Consider the following 14,258-nt stretch of genomic DNA (forward strand, 5'->3'; position numbering starts at 1 on the left):
TTCTTCCATATCTGCATTTTAATCATCAAACAAAAAGAAAAAAAAAATCTGCATAACATTTTCGCAAGGCAATAGCAGGTAAAATCTAAAAATATACATTGAAACTTGCTGAAAGGCTATTGGTTAGTTCCTGATCGCCCTGCCCTCGCACTATTTCAAATGCGCGACAGCCAATCAGAAGCGCCGCAATGCGGTGATGGGAGGTGAATGGGGTGGGAGCGAAGCTAGGCGCATGGCGCATTTCTTCATTGTGATTTTAGCTTCGGTTGTGACGCGACGTCAAACCCGGTTCGCTGAAAAATATACTAATTCTACGTTATTAAAATGCAGTCTCCTTCAGCTCCTGGTAAGTTGATATTTTCTTTCTGGATCATGAGATCAACGTCGTGGATATTTTCCTTTTAATTTCACTTTTTAAAAGGAATTCTCTAACCATTTTTTCAATTTCAGCTCCCCGCATCGTGTCTGATGAACATGAGCCTGTTTCCTGTCCAGTGGCGATAAACTCATTGGACATCGAAGTGACGTGGCCATTTCGTTGTCGAGTGTGCGGAGCATTGTTCAAAAAATGCTCCGAGAAATGGATTCACAAATACGAGGAGCATCAGTCAAAAAAAACGCTATCCTCGGCGGTAGTCCGGCACAACCTGAGGCCAAGAAAGCCGCGGAAACCAGTCGTGGGAAAGCCGAAGCGGCGAAGAGGAGCACCCAACCAGGATGCTTAGAGACCTTCGCCGCGGCTTAGACCATCGCGCCGTTTTTTTGACGTTACGTCAATTCTTGAAAAGCCCTTTTTGGGGCTACAAATAGCCCTTTTCAGGGCTGCCAATTTTTCTACTTTCAATAGACAAACGTCCTTAACTCAACAGGTCCCAGACAATAAATCTGTAAAAAAAATTACAGCAGAAAAATGCAGATAACCTAGCGTTCATTGATACCAGTGTGATCATGATATTACTAGTTTAGGGATGTTTAGATGAGATGGTCATCAGCAGGAGCATCCTTCAAAAGAGACGCAATCTTCGGCGGTAGTACGGCACAATCTGAGGCCACGAAAGCCTCAGAAAGTGGTCGAGAAGCCGAAGCGGCGAAGAGGAGCACCCAACCAGGATGCTTAGAGGCCTTTGCCGCGGTCAACTCTTGAAAAGCCCTTTTCCGGGCTACAAATTTTTCAAGTTTCGATAGACAAACGTCAATAAATCAAACGTCAATAAAAATATAAGAATTCCTTGATATAAAAGATAGCGATCAAGATAATTTACTACCGGTTTAGGGAGTTTGGGCTGTGCTAAGTAAAACTCCCTAATACATTAAATTGAACACAAAACACACAACAACAACACAACACAACAACACAAACAACACAACAACAACACAACAATAAATTATTTGAGTTTGAGTTTGAAGCAGAAGAAGAATGCATTTATTTAAAATAAATATTTACGTGTACTTACTAAGTATAATTAGTGGGATTGCGCTGTTCTCCCGCTTTATTATATACAAAGAATGATAGGATGTGCAAGCGAGAAAGCTTTCTTGTTCATATAAAGTAACGCGCGCAATTTTTTTGGATCCATTCTGCGCGTGATCAGATCAAGAATCAGATAAAAAAACAGACCTTTCTGATGACCTTAGTCTCAGTTCTGTTGATTTGTAGGAAGTTTTTTTTGCAAAATAGTATTGGAATGAAGTGGGTGGAAATTGCAGAAAGCAACCAAAAGAAAAAAAAGATATACAAAGAAATGTGTAGAACGCTATTGGTTGTTTCCCCATCGCCGCGCACACGTATAAATTTAACTGCGCATCAGCCAATCAGAAGCGCCGTAACGCTGCGAAGGGAAGTTGATGAAACGAAGTAAGGCGCGCTTCTCATTGTGGTTCCAGCTTCGGCAGTGACACGACGTCGAACTCGTACAAATAATTATATATTTTCAATATTTACAAAGATGCAGTCTCCTTCGGCTTCAGGTGAGTTCAAGTTTTACTTCTTGATTATGAGTTCAACGTCGCAGATATTTATTTCTCGTACGTTACGTAGAAGTCATTGTCTATTTTTTTTTATTTCAGTTCCCTGCGCCATGTCTGACACGCCTGTTACTGGTCCGCTGGCGAAGTATTCGCTCAGCCATGAAACGTGGCCGTTCCAGTGCCGAGTGTGCGGAAAAGGGTTCAAAAAATACTCAGCAAAAATCGCTCATGAGTATGAAGATACTCATGGAGTGTCCGCGGTGGACAAGGCTGTCAAGCGCCACAACCTGAGGCCAAGAAAGCCTCGGGAATCGGTCCAGAAGCCGAAACGACGCAGAGTACCTACCCAGGGTGCTTAGAGACCTTCGCCGCGACCAACAAAACAAAGCCCAAAAAAATAGCCCTTTTCAGGGCTGACAATTTTTTTAGTTTCCATAGACAAACGTCAATAAGTCAGTTGATGTTTAGCTGAGATGACTAAAACTCCCTAATAGATTGAATTGTAGAAGAAGAATAAATTCATAAAAATATTTACGTTTAAACAGAAAAAGCGACGTGACATAAATACACAAAAGGGCGTCGGATCGCCGCTCTCTTGCTCTAATACATAGAATAACAGGATGTGCGAGCGAAAAAGCATCCACATATATATAAAATAACGCACGCAATTTTTTTTTTTGCTTCTTTCGGCGCACATCCTTTGTAGAGTCAACATGTCTTCGTAGACCCTATACGTTGAATGCCTATTGCGATCAGCTTGCCCGAAGACAACAAAGAAAACTGTTCTTTTGAGAACATATTCCACTGTATGACCATTGTTTCTTTAAGTCAATTTTTTTTTCACTTTAAACGACGTCAATCACCTACAACATCAGGAACGAATCAGATCTTTGTAAAAGTGATGTAATATTACAAACAGCGATCAACATCTTCAATATCAAGGAAAAAATGCAATCACTCATTTCTTTTCTAATTTTCACGTTAAATAAATATTGGTTCATCCAGCTCCGCTCTCTCATTAATTTACCTACCTACTCCGCCTACTCGTGATCCTAAAGTTTGTGCTAGGGAAAAATCACATCACAATGTGGGTCTGCGCAGACGAACTGAAAAGAAAGTAGAATAAGTATATTGTAGTTACTGATCCTTATTCTTATTATTCGCCGTGTGGAAATAGTACCAATGGACGTGAAGCATAACTTAAAATTTAAGATAAGGAAAATACCCCTGGCCTGAAAAAAATCGTAAAAAGTACTAAGCTATAAGTCTTTATTAACAAACATTGTCGTTCCAGCTCATAAACATAAACTAAGATATTTTTATGATCATTATTTTACACGTTTGATGTTTTATTTCAGGGTTCCACGGTTGGTATATTTTTTAGAATCCCTTGTGCGAAAACATTAAAAAAACTCCAAGCCAATCAGAAGCACCGTAACACGACTAACCGAGGCAACGACGAAGCAAAGCTGGCGCAATTGCTTCATTGTAGTTCGACCGTGGCACGATGTTCAGTCCAGTTTAGAAATATAGATTTTATATTTTTTATTTTAAAATGTAGTCTTTTTAACTCCGGATAAGTTAACATTTTCAGTCTGCATTATGAATTTAACCCCACAGACATTCTCGTTTAATTTTTCTATTTTAAAATAAAGGGAAGTGTATAATTCTCTTTTTATTTTTAAATTCTCAGCAACGTAGAAGTATCATGGCCATTTCGATGTCACGTGCGTGGAGAATCATTTAAAAAAATATTCACAAAAATTGCGCACGAATATGAGAAGCATTCGGCAAAACAGATCCAACCACGCGCTCGGTGCGAAACTACCCGCACGTGTTCTCGCGATTAAGCTAACCACCTAATTCTGCTAAATTAATATGGCTAAATGCGCTAAATGTTCCAAAAGCGTCACGAAAAAAACCCCCGGCATACAGTGTAGCAAGTGCAGTAAATGGTTTCACGGCACATGTGCAGCAATTACTAACGAACAATTAAGTGCATTATCATTAACTGAATCCGTGGACTGGAAATGTAAAATGTGTGTAGGAAACGTAAGGCCTAAAAGAGTGTCGTGTATAGTGCCGGACGCAGAAGAAGATGAAAACACAGATGCAGACACCGAAACTATAACGACCAACACCATAATCGAAAACATATCTCGGGACCTCCGTCGCGAAGTTAGAGAAATTATACGCGAGGAGCTACAAACAACCCTGCAATTCTATTCTGATAAAATTGACGACTATGAAAAAAAATTAAATCTTTTGAAACCACTACGAAACTTCTCGAAAACACTTGTATGGATATAAAACATAAATACGCAAATATTGAGCTGAAATACCAAGCTATGGAGCAAAAAATAAATGCAATGGAACAAAATCAGCTGGCCAACAGCCTAGAAATATGCGGGATAGAGGAAAAAGAGAATGAAGATGTCCTTCAAACCGCCAGTGACTTTGCCACCAAGATAAAGTGCAATCCAAAAGACATAATCGAAGCATACCGTAAGCCAACACGTCCAAGGCAGGTGCAGGACCAAGCTGCTGTCAGTTACTGTCCAGTCATTATGATACAGCTACGAAATGGATGTCGTTCACTGTGGTTCGAGGCTGCAAAAATCACTAACAAATGCCAACAAGACCTTGAAAAGGGCACCACCGAAAATTCCCGCGAGATACTGAGGGCTGGCAAGCCCAAAATATATATACGTGAGCCCTTGACACCCTATAACTCATATTTGCTGTGGAGAGCCAAGACTGAACTTAAAAACACCAATCTATGTAAGTATGTTTGGCCAAAAGATGGACAAATCCTGGTGAAAAGAACCGATAAAGGGAAAACTTTCAACATTCGCACGGTAGCCGATATTGAAAAGCTAAAAAATCAGCTAAGAAACGAACAAAACAGCAATAATCAGTCACACACAATGTAACCAAAATCGACCGCTATTGTAATTGTGATTTTTTTTTTAATAAACGCGCTAACTAATGGCTACTACAATAATGGATTTTTCAACATACATTAAAGAAGATAACTATGCAAATTGGAACGATTTTCTTAAGATAAATATAAACTGGAATAACAGCGTTGTGTTCTTTCACGTCAATATACGGTCAACTATCAAGAATTTTTCACAGCTCGAATATATAATAATGAACAGCAAGCGCATAGTACACGTTATAGCGATCACAGAAGCTAATATCACAGAAAACTGTAGGCAGCTCTTCGAATTAAAAAATTACGAGATGTACACAGAACTCCGTTCAAAGAGGAGGGCGGGTGGTATTATTATATACGTCCATAATAGCCTGACTTTTTCTAGAAAGACCGTACAAGCAGCGAGCTTTGAATGTATCACAGGAGAACTAGAGACTTATCAAGGCATGAAAATAAACCTTATCATTACCTATAGACCCCCGCAGACCAATAAAGACATATTTAGACGTGAGCTCTCACAATTAATTCTCCAATACCAGCTAAGAAGTACATGCGTGCTAATGGGTGACATGAACATAGACTTGAAATCCAGCTCGACAATCGTCACAAAATATCTCAACAAACTACATGAAGCTGGGTTCGAATCCGGGGTCAACCAATATACAAGAATAGAAGCGCGAAGCGATACTATAACGAAATCGTGTATCGATCACGTGTTTGTGCGCGTTGTCTCCTGCAGCGAAGTGTACACCGCGGTGGTAAACAGCGCACTGGCGGATCACTTGATAACAGGTTGTGTAATTACAGGTGACTCCAATAGGAATAACCAGATGAGTCAACACCAATTAATATACAAATTGGATAACAAAAAAGTTCACACTGAGTTAAAAAAAATAGACTGGAGTGTGGCCCTTGCATACGACAACCCCAACGATATTATGACATTCATTACTGATAAGTTTGCGTCGGTATATAGTCAATGTTCTTATGCAATTAAACCTAAACTAACGAAACGAGAGACTTGCAAGTGGGTAAACGAGAAAATAATTTATATGTGTAAAAAGCGAAATGATCTTTATAAGCAGTGGCGTAAGGATGAAAATAATAAGTTAAAAAGGTTGTTGTATAATAATTATAGAAATAAAACGAACAAATTAATAGAAAATACTAGAAATAACTTTATAAAAAATGAAATATGTATTAATTTTGGGAACCCTCGTAAAGTTTGGGATATCGTGAACCGATTGAGTGGTAGGTTATGTAAATGTATAGACAGCATTATTATGAAACACTTCGGTAAGCGCAATGCCCGATGTGTGTCAAATGAATTTGCGAGTGAATTTAGGAAAAATACTAAAAACATATTGTGTCAAACGTGTGATACTCCTCTATTGAATCCTAACATGTACTGTAATATACCAAACGTAGCCATGAGACTCAAAAAGCTAACAACTCAACGATATTTAATATAATTAAAAAACTTAACACTAATAAAAGCCCAGGTGAGGATAAAATTCGTGTTTCAGATCTAAAATACATAATAACTGAAATCACACCACTAATTACTCACTTAATTAATACTTCCATCAATACGTCAATGTATCCAGATCGGTTAAAAGTAGGTATTGTCCGCCCCATTCATAAAAAGGGCTCATACTCTGACCATAATAATTATAGACCTATAACGATCTTGCCAAGCATAGATAAAATAGCTGAGAGGTACGGACTGAATTGAATACATTCTTAAGTAGTAACAACATAATAAATGATAAACAATACGGATTCCAGCGGAACCGGAGTACCTCGCAGCTATTAACTAGATTCACTAATGAAGTCAATGGTTACCTTAATGAGCGGAAGCAGGTAATTGCTGTTTTCATAGATTTCAGCAAGGCATTTGATACACTAAAGTATCCCACGTTATTCGCCAAACTACAGCAAAACGGTATACAGGGACCCGTACTGAAGTGGTTCGAAGATTACCACAAGAACCGACAAACAATGGTAAAGATTGCCGGGCAGGTCAGTGACCCTATGAGCACAGAGGAAGGCACAGCCCAAGGATCTATAATCGGACCTACCGAATATTTAATTTATGTCAATGACATGTGCAACATTTTTAGTGGGGGCTCTGTATACCAGTTTGCTGACGACACATGCCTAATCACCTCACACCAAGACCTAAGTGAGGCACAAAATGCCATGCAATATAATTTCAATCAGCTGTGCAAGTGGGCGCATGACGTGGGCTTGGTGATAAATGCCAAGAAAACAAAAGTAATCCATATAAAGTCACCATATTCCAGAGAGACAGGGACCCCTAAAATCATAGCACATGAACATCAATGCCTACATAGCACTAACGGTACATGCAACTGTGAAGAGCTTGACCTCGTCGAGCAGCATATGTATTTGGGTTTAATTATTGATAACAACTTTAACTGGGGACCGCACGTTGACCACATATGTTCAAAACTTAGATCTATAATGGCTAAAATAGCCATCCTTAAAAGTAAAATTCCATATAAAATATTAAGAATGATTTATCTTTCACTCGCGGATTCCATAATCGGCTATGGTATAACTAGCTATGGCCGGACTTACGGAACCTATTTGAAACAAATTTATAAACTTCAACTTGCACTGTTAAAAACAATGGTGCCCTACAAGGTTAAAAATAGTTATAAAGGCAATTACGAGGGCTTATTCCGTCATTGTTCCATAATTAGTGTATATAATAGGTTTCAAATGTCTCTGCTTGTGGAAGAACGAGATGAAATACCCTCTATTCAAGGAAAGTCTCGTCCAAACCAAATGCGTAAATTGAAATACTTGCCTGCATACTCCTTGCCACGCAATAATAACACTTACGGTAGAAGAACCAACAAGTATTTGCTACCACTCATTCTTAACTACCTACCTAAGGAATTGTTGAGTGAAATCTTGAAAATTATTAATAACCCCAATAAATTTAAGTTGCTGTTGAAGAAACACTACATGGCTTGTGAACCATGAGACCAGAGGTTGTATTATAAAATGTATAGATTGGACTGTTACATATATATATATATATATATATATATATATATATATATATATATATATATATACTACATATATTACTACTTATATATTGCTACATTATATATTTATTATTAATAAAAGTAAAAAGCATCGATCTGCGTGATCTCGCCAACTATTACTAAAACCCTAACAGCCTTATTAATAAACGTGGAGTAGAGTAGGTTTAACTTTAATTCGAGGTTGAACTTGAGATTAGTAAAAGTCAGTATTAATAAACAAGAAGTAAGGAAAGAGTAAGCTAATCCAGGCTTAGTCTCGGACTAAAACTTAATCCTTGGTGATGCCTAGTTTAACGATGGAGTAATATTGGAGTAACCTAACTTTTCTGTTTGACGATTGTTGGTTGTGATTTGCCTGTGCATTTATTTGAAATTCGTCGTAGTAAATTTATTTATCTAACTACTATTTTTGCATGCATATAGCATAGTATAGCATGGATTATTATGCCGAAGATTTGCATGTCGTGCAAGAGCTTGAAGAACTCGAGGAATTAGAACAGGAGGATGTTAGGCATGTAAAATTATACAAAAACGCAAAAATCCTTTCGAGCTTTCAGAACACGAATTTAAAACTAAATACCGATTTAGTCGTGATACTGCCAATTTCATAGTTGATATGGTGAAAAATGAGTTAGCAGGTGATGCGAGAGGTGGTCACATACCGCCTCATATCAAAGTCTTAACTGCCATAAGAGTCTGGGGCCGTGGAGAAGTAAGTTAAAAATGACTTTACTATCACGTGATATTTTCGTTTTTACTCGATTATTTTTAACGTGTATTTATTAACTTGCGATTTTATTCAACAGATTCAAGATGATGCAGGAGACTTGGGAGGAATGAGTCAACCTTCAGTCTCCCTGATATGTAAACAAGTAGCTTTAGCTCTATTAGCTAAAAGAGCGGACTGGATAAAAATGCCCCAAAGTGATCAGGAGCAGAACAATGCGATTGCTGGTTTTTTCTCCGTGTGTGGCTTTAGGCAAGTCATAGGTGCAATTGATTGTACTCACATAAGAATTCCAAAAGAGAGTGGAGACGTTGGCCAGTACTACATAAACCGGAAGGGATTCAGCTCATTAAATGTGCAAGTGAGTGTATGAATTATCTACAGATGGCAAAGTAGATTTATTTTGTCTTGTTATTTATATAAATGCCCATGCGCCAGGATTTTGACTGGTAGTCTTACCCTTTATGCCGAAACACAGCACGGCACTGACCCTGCACGAAATAAATAGGCAAACCAAACCTACAGTCTACCTACACCAAACCTGAAAATCAATGCTTATGTGACAACGTTGTTCTTAAAATATTCATAAGTCCAAAACCATCACGTTTCAATCGACGGCGGCGCGCCGTACGAACTCACGGCGGCGGCGGCGGCGCTCTTATCTACTCCGTGTTCACATTTATTATCTACTTACTTCACTTTTCAGGTAGTGTGTAACTCTAATTTAGAGATCATGGACATAGTGGCACATTGGCGAGGAAGCACGCATGACTCAAGAATATTCAATGAGAGTAGAATAAAAAGACGATTTGAGCAATCAGAATTTAAAGGCCGACTGCTTGGAGATTCGGGTTATGCTTGCACTCCTTATTTATTCACGCCTATTTTGAATCCCAGAACTCCAAAGGAAGAGGCATACAACTGGGCACATATAAGAACCCGAAACACTGTGGAGCGTTGTTTCGGGGTGTGGAAGCAACGCTTTAGATGCCTCCTTAAAGGTTTTACAACAAAATTGGACAATACCAAGCTATTTATTGTTGCATTGGCGATGCTGCATAATATTGCTGTGCATAGGAATGACTTGCTCGATGATGAAGGCATAAATGATAGCGAGGAATTCCCATTACAGCATCCTGGCAATCATAATTTAAGGGGCAATGCCTGTAGGGCAGCATTTATTGAAGAAAATTTTTAATAAAGCAAATATGTTAATTTATACAAACAGTTTTATTCAAATATTAACCTATCTAACTGAATAACAATAAAATTAAATAACTTTTGAATCGGGTGTTACTTAGCAGAGGTTCATTTTCATGAACAAGTAGGTACTAATAACAAACAATACAATACAAATATCTTTATTGAACACCACAAATCAATACATTGAGATTACACAAAAAAAGATAAAGTAGACAACAGGCGCACTTTTTTAGGCCAATGTTGGCCGTCAATCAGTGTGCCGTACTCGTATAGTTGGGCCAATAGTCGGTGACTCAACGGGGTCACGCCGTTTTGTCACCAAATTAGTTTTAAATATTATTATATAATATGTATGTTAGTCTGTAAGGTATTTATTGTACGGGCCAAGTTGCCCGAAATAAATGAATTTATTATTATTATTATTATTAATAGAAGTTACATGTGGGTGAATTAACTAGCCATACATATATTCCAACAGTTTCCCTACCGTTGACCAGTTCTAGCCAATGCTACTAAGGTCCGCCTGTAATTACGGAGTAACCGAGTAATTAATATTTGTTTATGAATAAAATTAAACCTAAAACTTCACTCCCCACGCAACAGCTTAATTTGGTATTCTTTTTTTAAATGTAATATTTCTTTTTCAATTTTACTACATTGTAAAGTTTCTTGAAGGATTTTAATTTTTAATTGATGCTCTTCCTCTGCCATCTCCATGCGTCTTCTATGCTCTTCGTCTTTCAAACCCTTTGAATGATTTATGATAGCCGTTTTGTAATCAGTGTCCTGTAAATAATAATTAATATACTTACTTTATGTAACTAAGAAAGCAAGTAGTACCCACCCTTTTTTAACTATTTAGTACCAGTTGCATGTAAAGCCACGATTATTTCTTTTTCACGCCGTTATATTCCTAGCTTCACTTGCAACTAACAAAGTAACTAACAAACAATGTAATCAAATCTTTTACCCACATCTAATAGTTCAATGGACTTGAAATTTAGTATATGTATAGAGCTCCGATGGCAATGAAATAATCGACTACCTTTAACAAAAAGGGTGTAATAATATTTTAAGTAGGTACCTTTTTACTTATTGAAATATTGGCTGCCGAGCATTTTCTTTTCCTTGTACTGCTATTGTGAAATGCCTGCAAAGTTAAATTAATGAAATTGAAATGCAAAAAATATATCAGGCACATCAACTTATATCAGTTGAGATTAACTCAAAAATTTCAGGCATAGGCAAAGTAGCACAACAGTGGAAATCCTACTAATATTGTAAACATGGAATACCATCAGCCAGATCGAATAGATAGATTACGTAATCACCGACTTGATGTACCTGCAAACATCATTATTTTGTATTAAAGGTATTTTTTTTATTGCTTGCTTGCATTGCTATGCTTGCATGCTTGCCTGCATGCTGCTTGCTTCTTGCTGTAATGGTAAAGGCAACGCATCTGCAATGCCCCTGGTGTTGCGGGTGTCTATGGGCGGTGGTGATCTTGCTCTCATTTGCTCGCTTGTCATCCAGTTGTATATAAAAAAAGCAAATATAAAAATTACCTTATTTGGTGTAATCATGCACTTGTTTGGTTGAATTGTTGGATTGCTGGTATTAACTGTTGGCAGTTCCTGTAAAAAAATTGCATATTAAATAAATAACAATAGACAAACACTCAAAACAAGAACATTCAAAGGGCTCTGCTATAAACATCTATATCATCATAAACTTACCAATAATGGAGTATGTTCTGTATCCGCAGTATCAAATTGTTCATCAACAGTTTCTATTATGAATATATCTCTACCCTTAAAAAAGATGATAAATTATTTTATCGGCTAAGGTAAGTATATGGAACATGATTAGTACAAAGTTAATTGTGGTCATCAAATCATCCTAAAAGGTAATATTGTGATCTAACTAAATACATCTATTAGTATCAATATCACTGACCTGTGATGGACCTGGAACACATATATCCTCAGCATTTAATTTTTCATTTTCACTTGTTGATAAAATTGCATCCTGTGAAAATTTAAATGAATATAATTTTAAAAGCAGATATAAACCTAGCAGTTACCCTTCATATTCAAATGTTACTAACATATCCATCAGAATCAAATATATTGTGATCCTTTAAAAACTCCGCAGGATTTAACAAGTCTTTAATTTCTGTGGTGATATTGTCAGGCGTAGGTGGCCTTGTTCCACCACCTGTCTTACTCGCTGCTTTTTTAAAAGAACTATGGGTTTTCCTTGCACTCAATTTCATAGCCTTCCACTGGATTTGTAACTGACTTAACTCTCTGGGACGACAATTTATTTCATTGAAACTAAAAAAAAAGTTTTTCTATTAATTAAGGTAATCTATACTATAGGTACTTATGGGGAGTATGGGGAGTATATTATGGGGAGTCCTCTGTGGAACTGTTCAAATTGTTGCCTGCGGCTAATTGCCACTACCGCACATTGCGGAACCGTTTGTCCTTCCATCAGCACCACCTTGATGGATGGCAGCACAACTTCTTCCGTCGTACGGCGAATATCTGGAACCAGCTTACTGCGACAGTATTCCCATAGCGATACAACTTAGGGATTTTGAAAAAACAAGCTTGCCTATGCCGAAAAGAGTTGGCTACGCATTGAAATACACTTTGTCTTGCAAGTGACGCGGCAAAAACTAGTATGTAATAAAGAAAATAACAGATATCTCAATCTCACCTCTTGTGGACTTCATTCCACGCTTTATTTTTTGCTTTATTGGTATTCGTATTCAAGGATTTATTTTCAATAATGTGTGAATAATTTCTCAGAATACTGCAAAATAATCGCTACGAAACAAATAACTATATAAGTTAATTTATTATTTGAAGAATCTATCTACTTATAAAAGACAAAAATCACCAAGAAATATAAAATAGAAACCACGCGAAGACGACTGGTAATTTTTCACTATTTAATAAAAACAACTTACTTTTTCTTCTTCATCCCAATTTGACGAACGGATCCGCTTTTGACTCATTTTTTTCAATTTTAATATTATTCCCGTACGTAATAACAAACAATGATGTTGAAGTTATCGCGTTTTTAAAAGGTTGACAATGCAAATATACATAATCTGGTGGCCAGCGTCAGAACTAATTACCACTACACTTACACTATTAGGACTATAACAAGAGTGAGCGAGATACACTACAAAACAGCGCCATGCCCGGCCGCATGTTATAATTGGCAGATTAAAGACATTTCTTGTTTTTTTTCTATGGTTCATTCCACGTTCATTCAATGACTCATTCTTTTTTTTTTTTCTCACGCTGGGTTGCCATTGCTTACGTCATAGTCTAGGTTTAAGAAATGTTTAACTAATACCTCGCTAGTCCATGTTTATTAATACAAATTTTAAAACTGACTTAATACTGATTTAGTCAAGGAGTAACTAGTCCAAGTGTAAGTTCGGATTAAATTCGAATTAGATGTTTTTTATTAATAAGGCTGTAGAGGTTTCAAAGTGGCAAACTTGGTAAACCTATTATGTAAAACTGGTACTAATAAATTAATTAAAAAAAAAAAAAAAAAAAAAAAGCCAAAGCAGTCAGAAGGCTTAAACCTGAGGCTAAAGAAAACATCGGGAAACGGATCTCAAAGGCGATAAAGCGGAAAGCCGCTAACCAGGTTGTTTAGACAGCTTCGTCTTGGCTAATATCATATTATTTTGCACCCAATAATTAGTTGTATGTTGATCGCAAGCGTGAACAATCAAAAAGCCTTTTTTCAGGCTTGTAAATTATCAATCATTTTTATAAAAACGTCACAACTAAAGACTGGATAATAAACAATTTGGAGATAACAACTGGTTTAATCATAAAGTTTATAAAACTTAAAAGAAAAAAAAAACATATCTTTTTGCGCATTTAAACTTTTTCGCCTCTTTATTGACAAATTTTTCCAGCCGTGCAAAGCTGCAGGGTTGCTTGTGTTTTTAAATAAGTGCCTGCCTCGAGTTTTTTATTTGTATTATTGTGCGTTTATTTTAGCAACCTACACGAAGAATAATAATAAATACTGTTTTTATCGCAGCGGCAGGCACCGCAAGGGCTCTACGAAACTCGAAGTTCGTGTCGTGCAGTCCACTGACACTTAATGCTATTTAATACGAGAGCGAGAGGACGTACGATACGAACTTCGAGTTTCGTATAGCCCTGCAGGAGACGCCGAGGCAGTTTGAAAGTAGCAAACGGTTGTTAATACACTGGGGATGCTGCTGGCCACTCTTGAGTGGCTGTACCTATTTTATTCAGACTGTTTGTATTTATTGTGCGTTTCTCTGCAATGT

General features: G+C 37.2%; 2 protein-coding genes across 4 annotated transcripts in view; both read right to left on the reverse strand.

Annotated features, from left to right (window-relative positions):
• The window catches only part of LOC141437291 (uncharacterized), a 218,060-nt gene that overhangs the window by 165,202 nt on the left and 38,600 nt on the right, over nt 1-14,258 (reverse strand). The gene's annotated exons all lie outside the window — the stretch shown is intronic.
• On the reverse strand, nt 10,350-12,962 carry LOC141437264 (uncharacterized). 3 transcript variants are annotated; one of them, XM_074100525.1, is made up of 7 exons: nt 12,647-12,949; nt 12,030-12,258; nt 11,879-11,950; nt 11,659-11,733; nt 11,488-11,556; nt 11,004-11,069; nt 10,350-10,705 (listed from the first exon to the last, which is right to left on the reverse strand). In XM_074100525.1, exons 2-7 carry the CDS (start codon nt 12,195-12,197, stop codon nt 10,505-10,507), a joined length of 651 nt encoding a protein of 216 aa, XP_073956626.1. In that variant the 5' UTR covers nt 12,198-12,258; nt 12,647-12,949; the 3' UTR covers nt 10,350-10,504. The 3 variants fall into 3 exon arrangements, with proteins under 3 accessions (XP_073956626.1, XP_073956627.1, XP_073956628.1); XM_074100526.1 differs by lacking the exon at nt 12,030-12,258 and having other exon boundaries at nt 12,900-12,962; XM_074100527.1 differs by lacking the exon at nt 12,647-12,949 and having other exon boundaries at nt 11,659-11,728; nt 12,030-12,116.

This window comes from Choristoneura fumiferana, chromosome 17 (assembly GCF_025370935.1).
Source record: "Choristoneura fumiferana chromosome 17, NRCan_CFum_1, whole genome shotgun sequence".
NCBI classification, from domain to species: Eukaryota; Metazoa; Arthropoda; class Insecta; order Lepidoptera; family Tortricidae; genus Choristoneura; species Choristoneura fumiferana.

Excerpts from the sequence above, each read along its gene's own strand:
- LOC141437264 (XM_074100525.1), bottom strand. The coding sequence starts at position 12,197 with ATGAAATTGAGTGCAAGGAAAACCCATAGTTCTTTTAAAAAAGCAGCG. Across the intron at positions 11,734-11,878 it reads GTGTTCCAGGTCCATCACAG|GGTAGAGATATATTCATAAT; the intron begins GTCAGTGATATT and ends ATCTTTTTTAAG. Across the intron at positions 11,070-11,487 it reads GCATGATTACACCAAATAAG|GCATTTCACAATAGCAGTAC; the intron begins GTAATTTTTATA and ends TTAACTTTGCAG.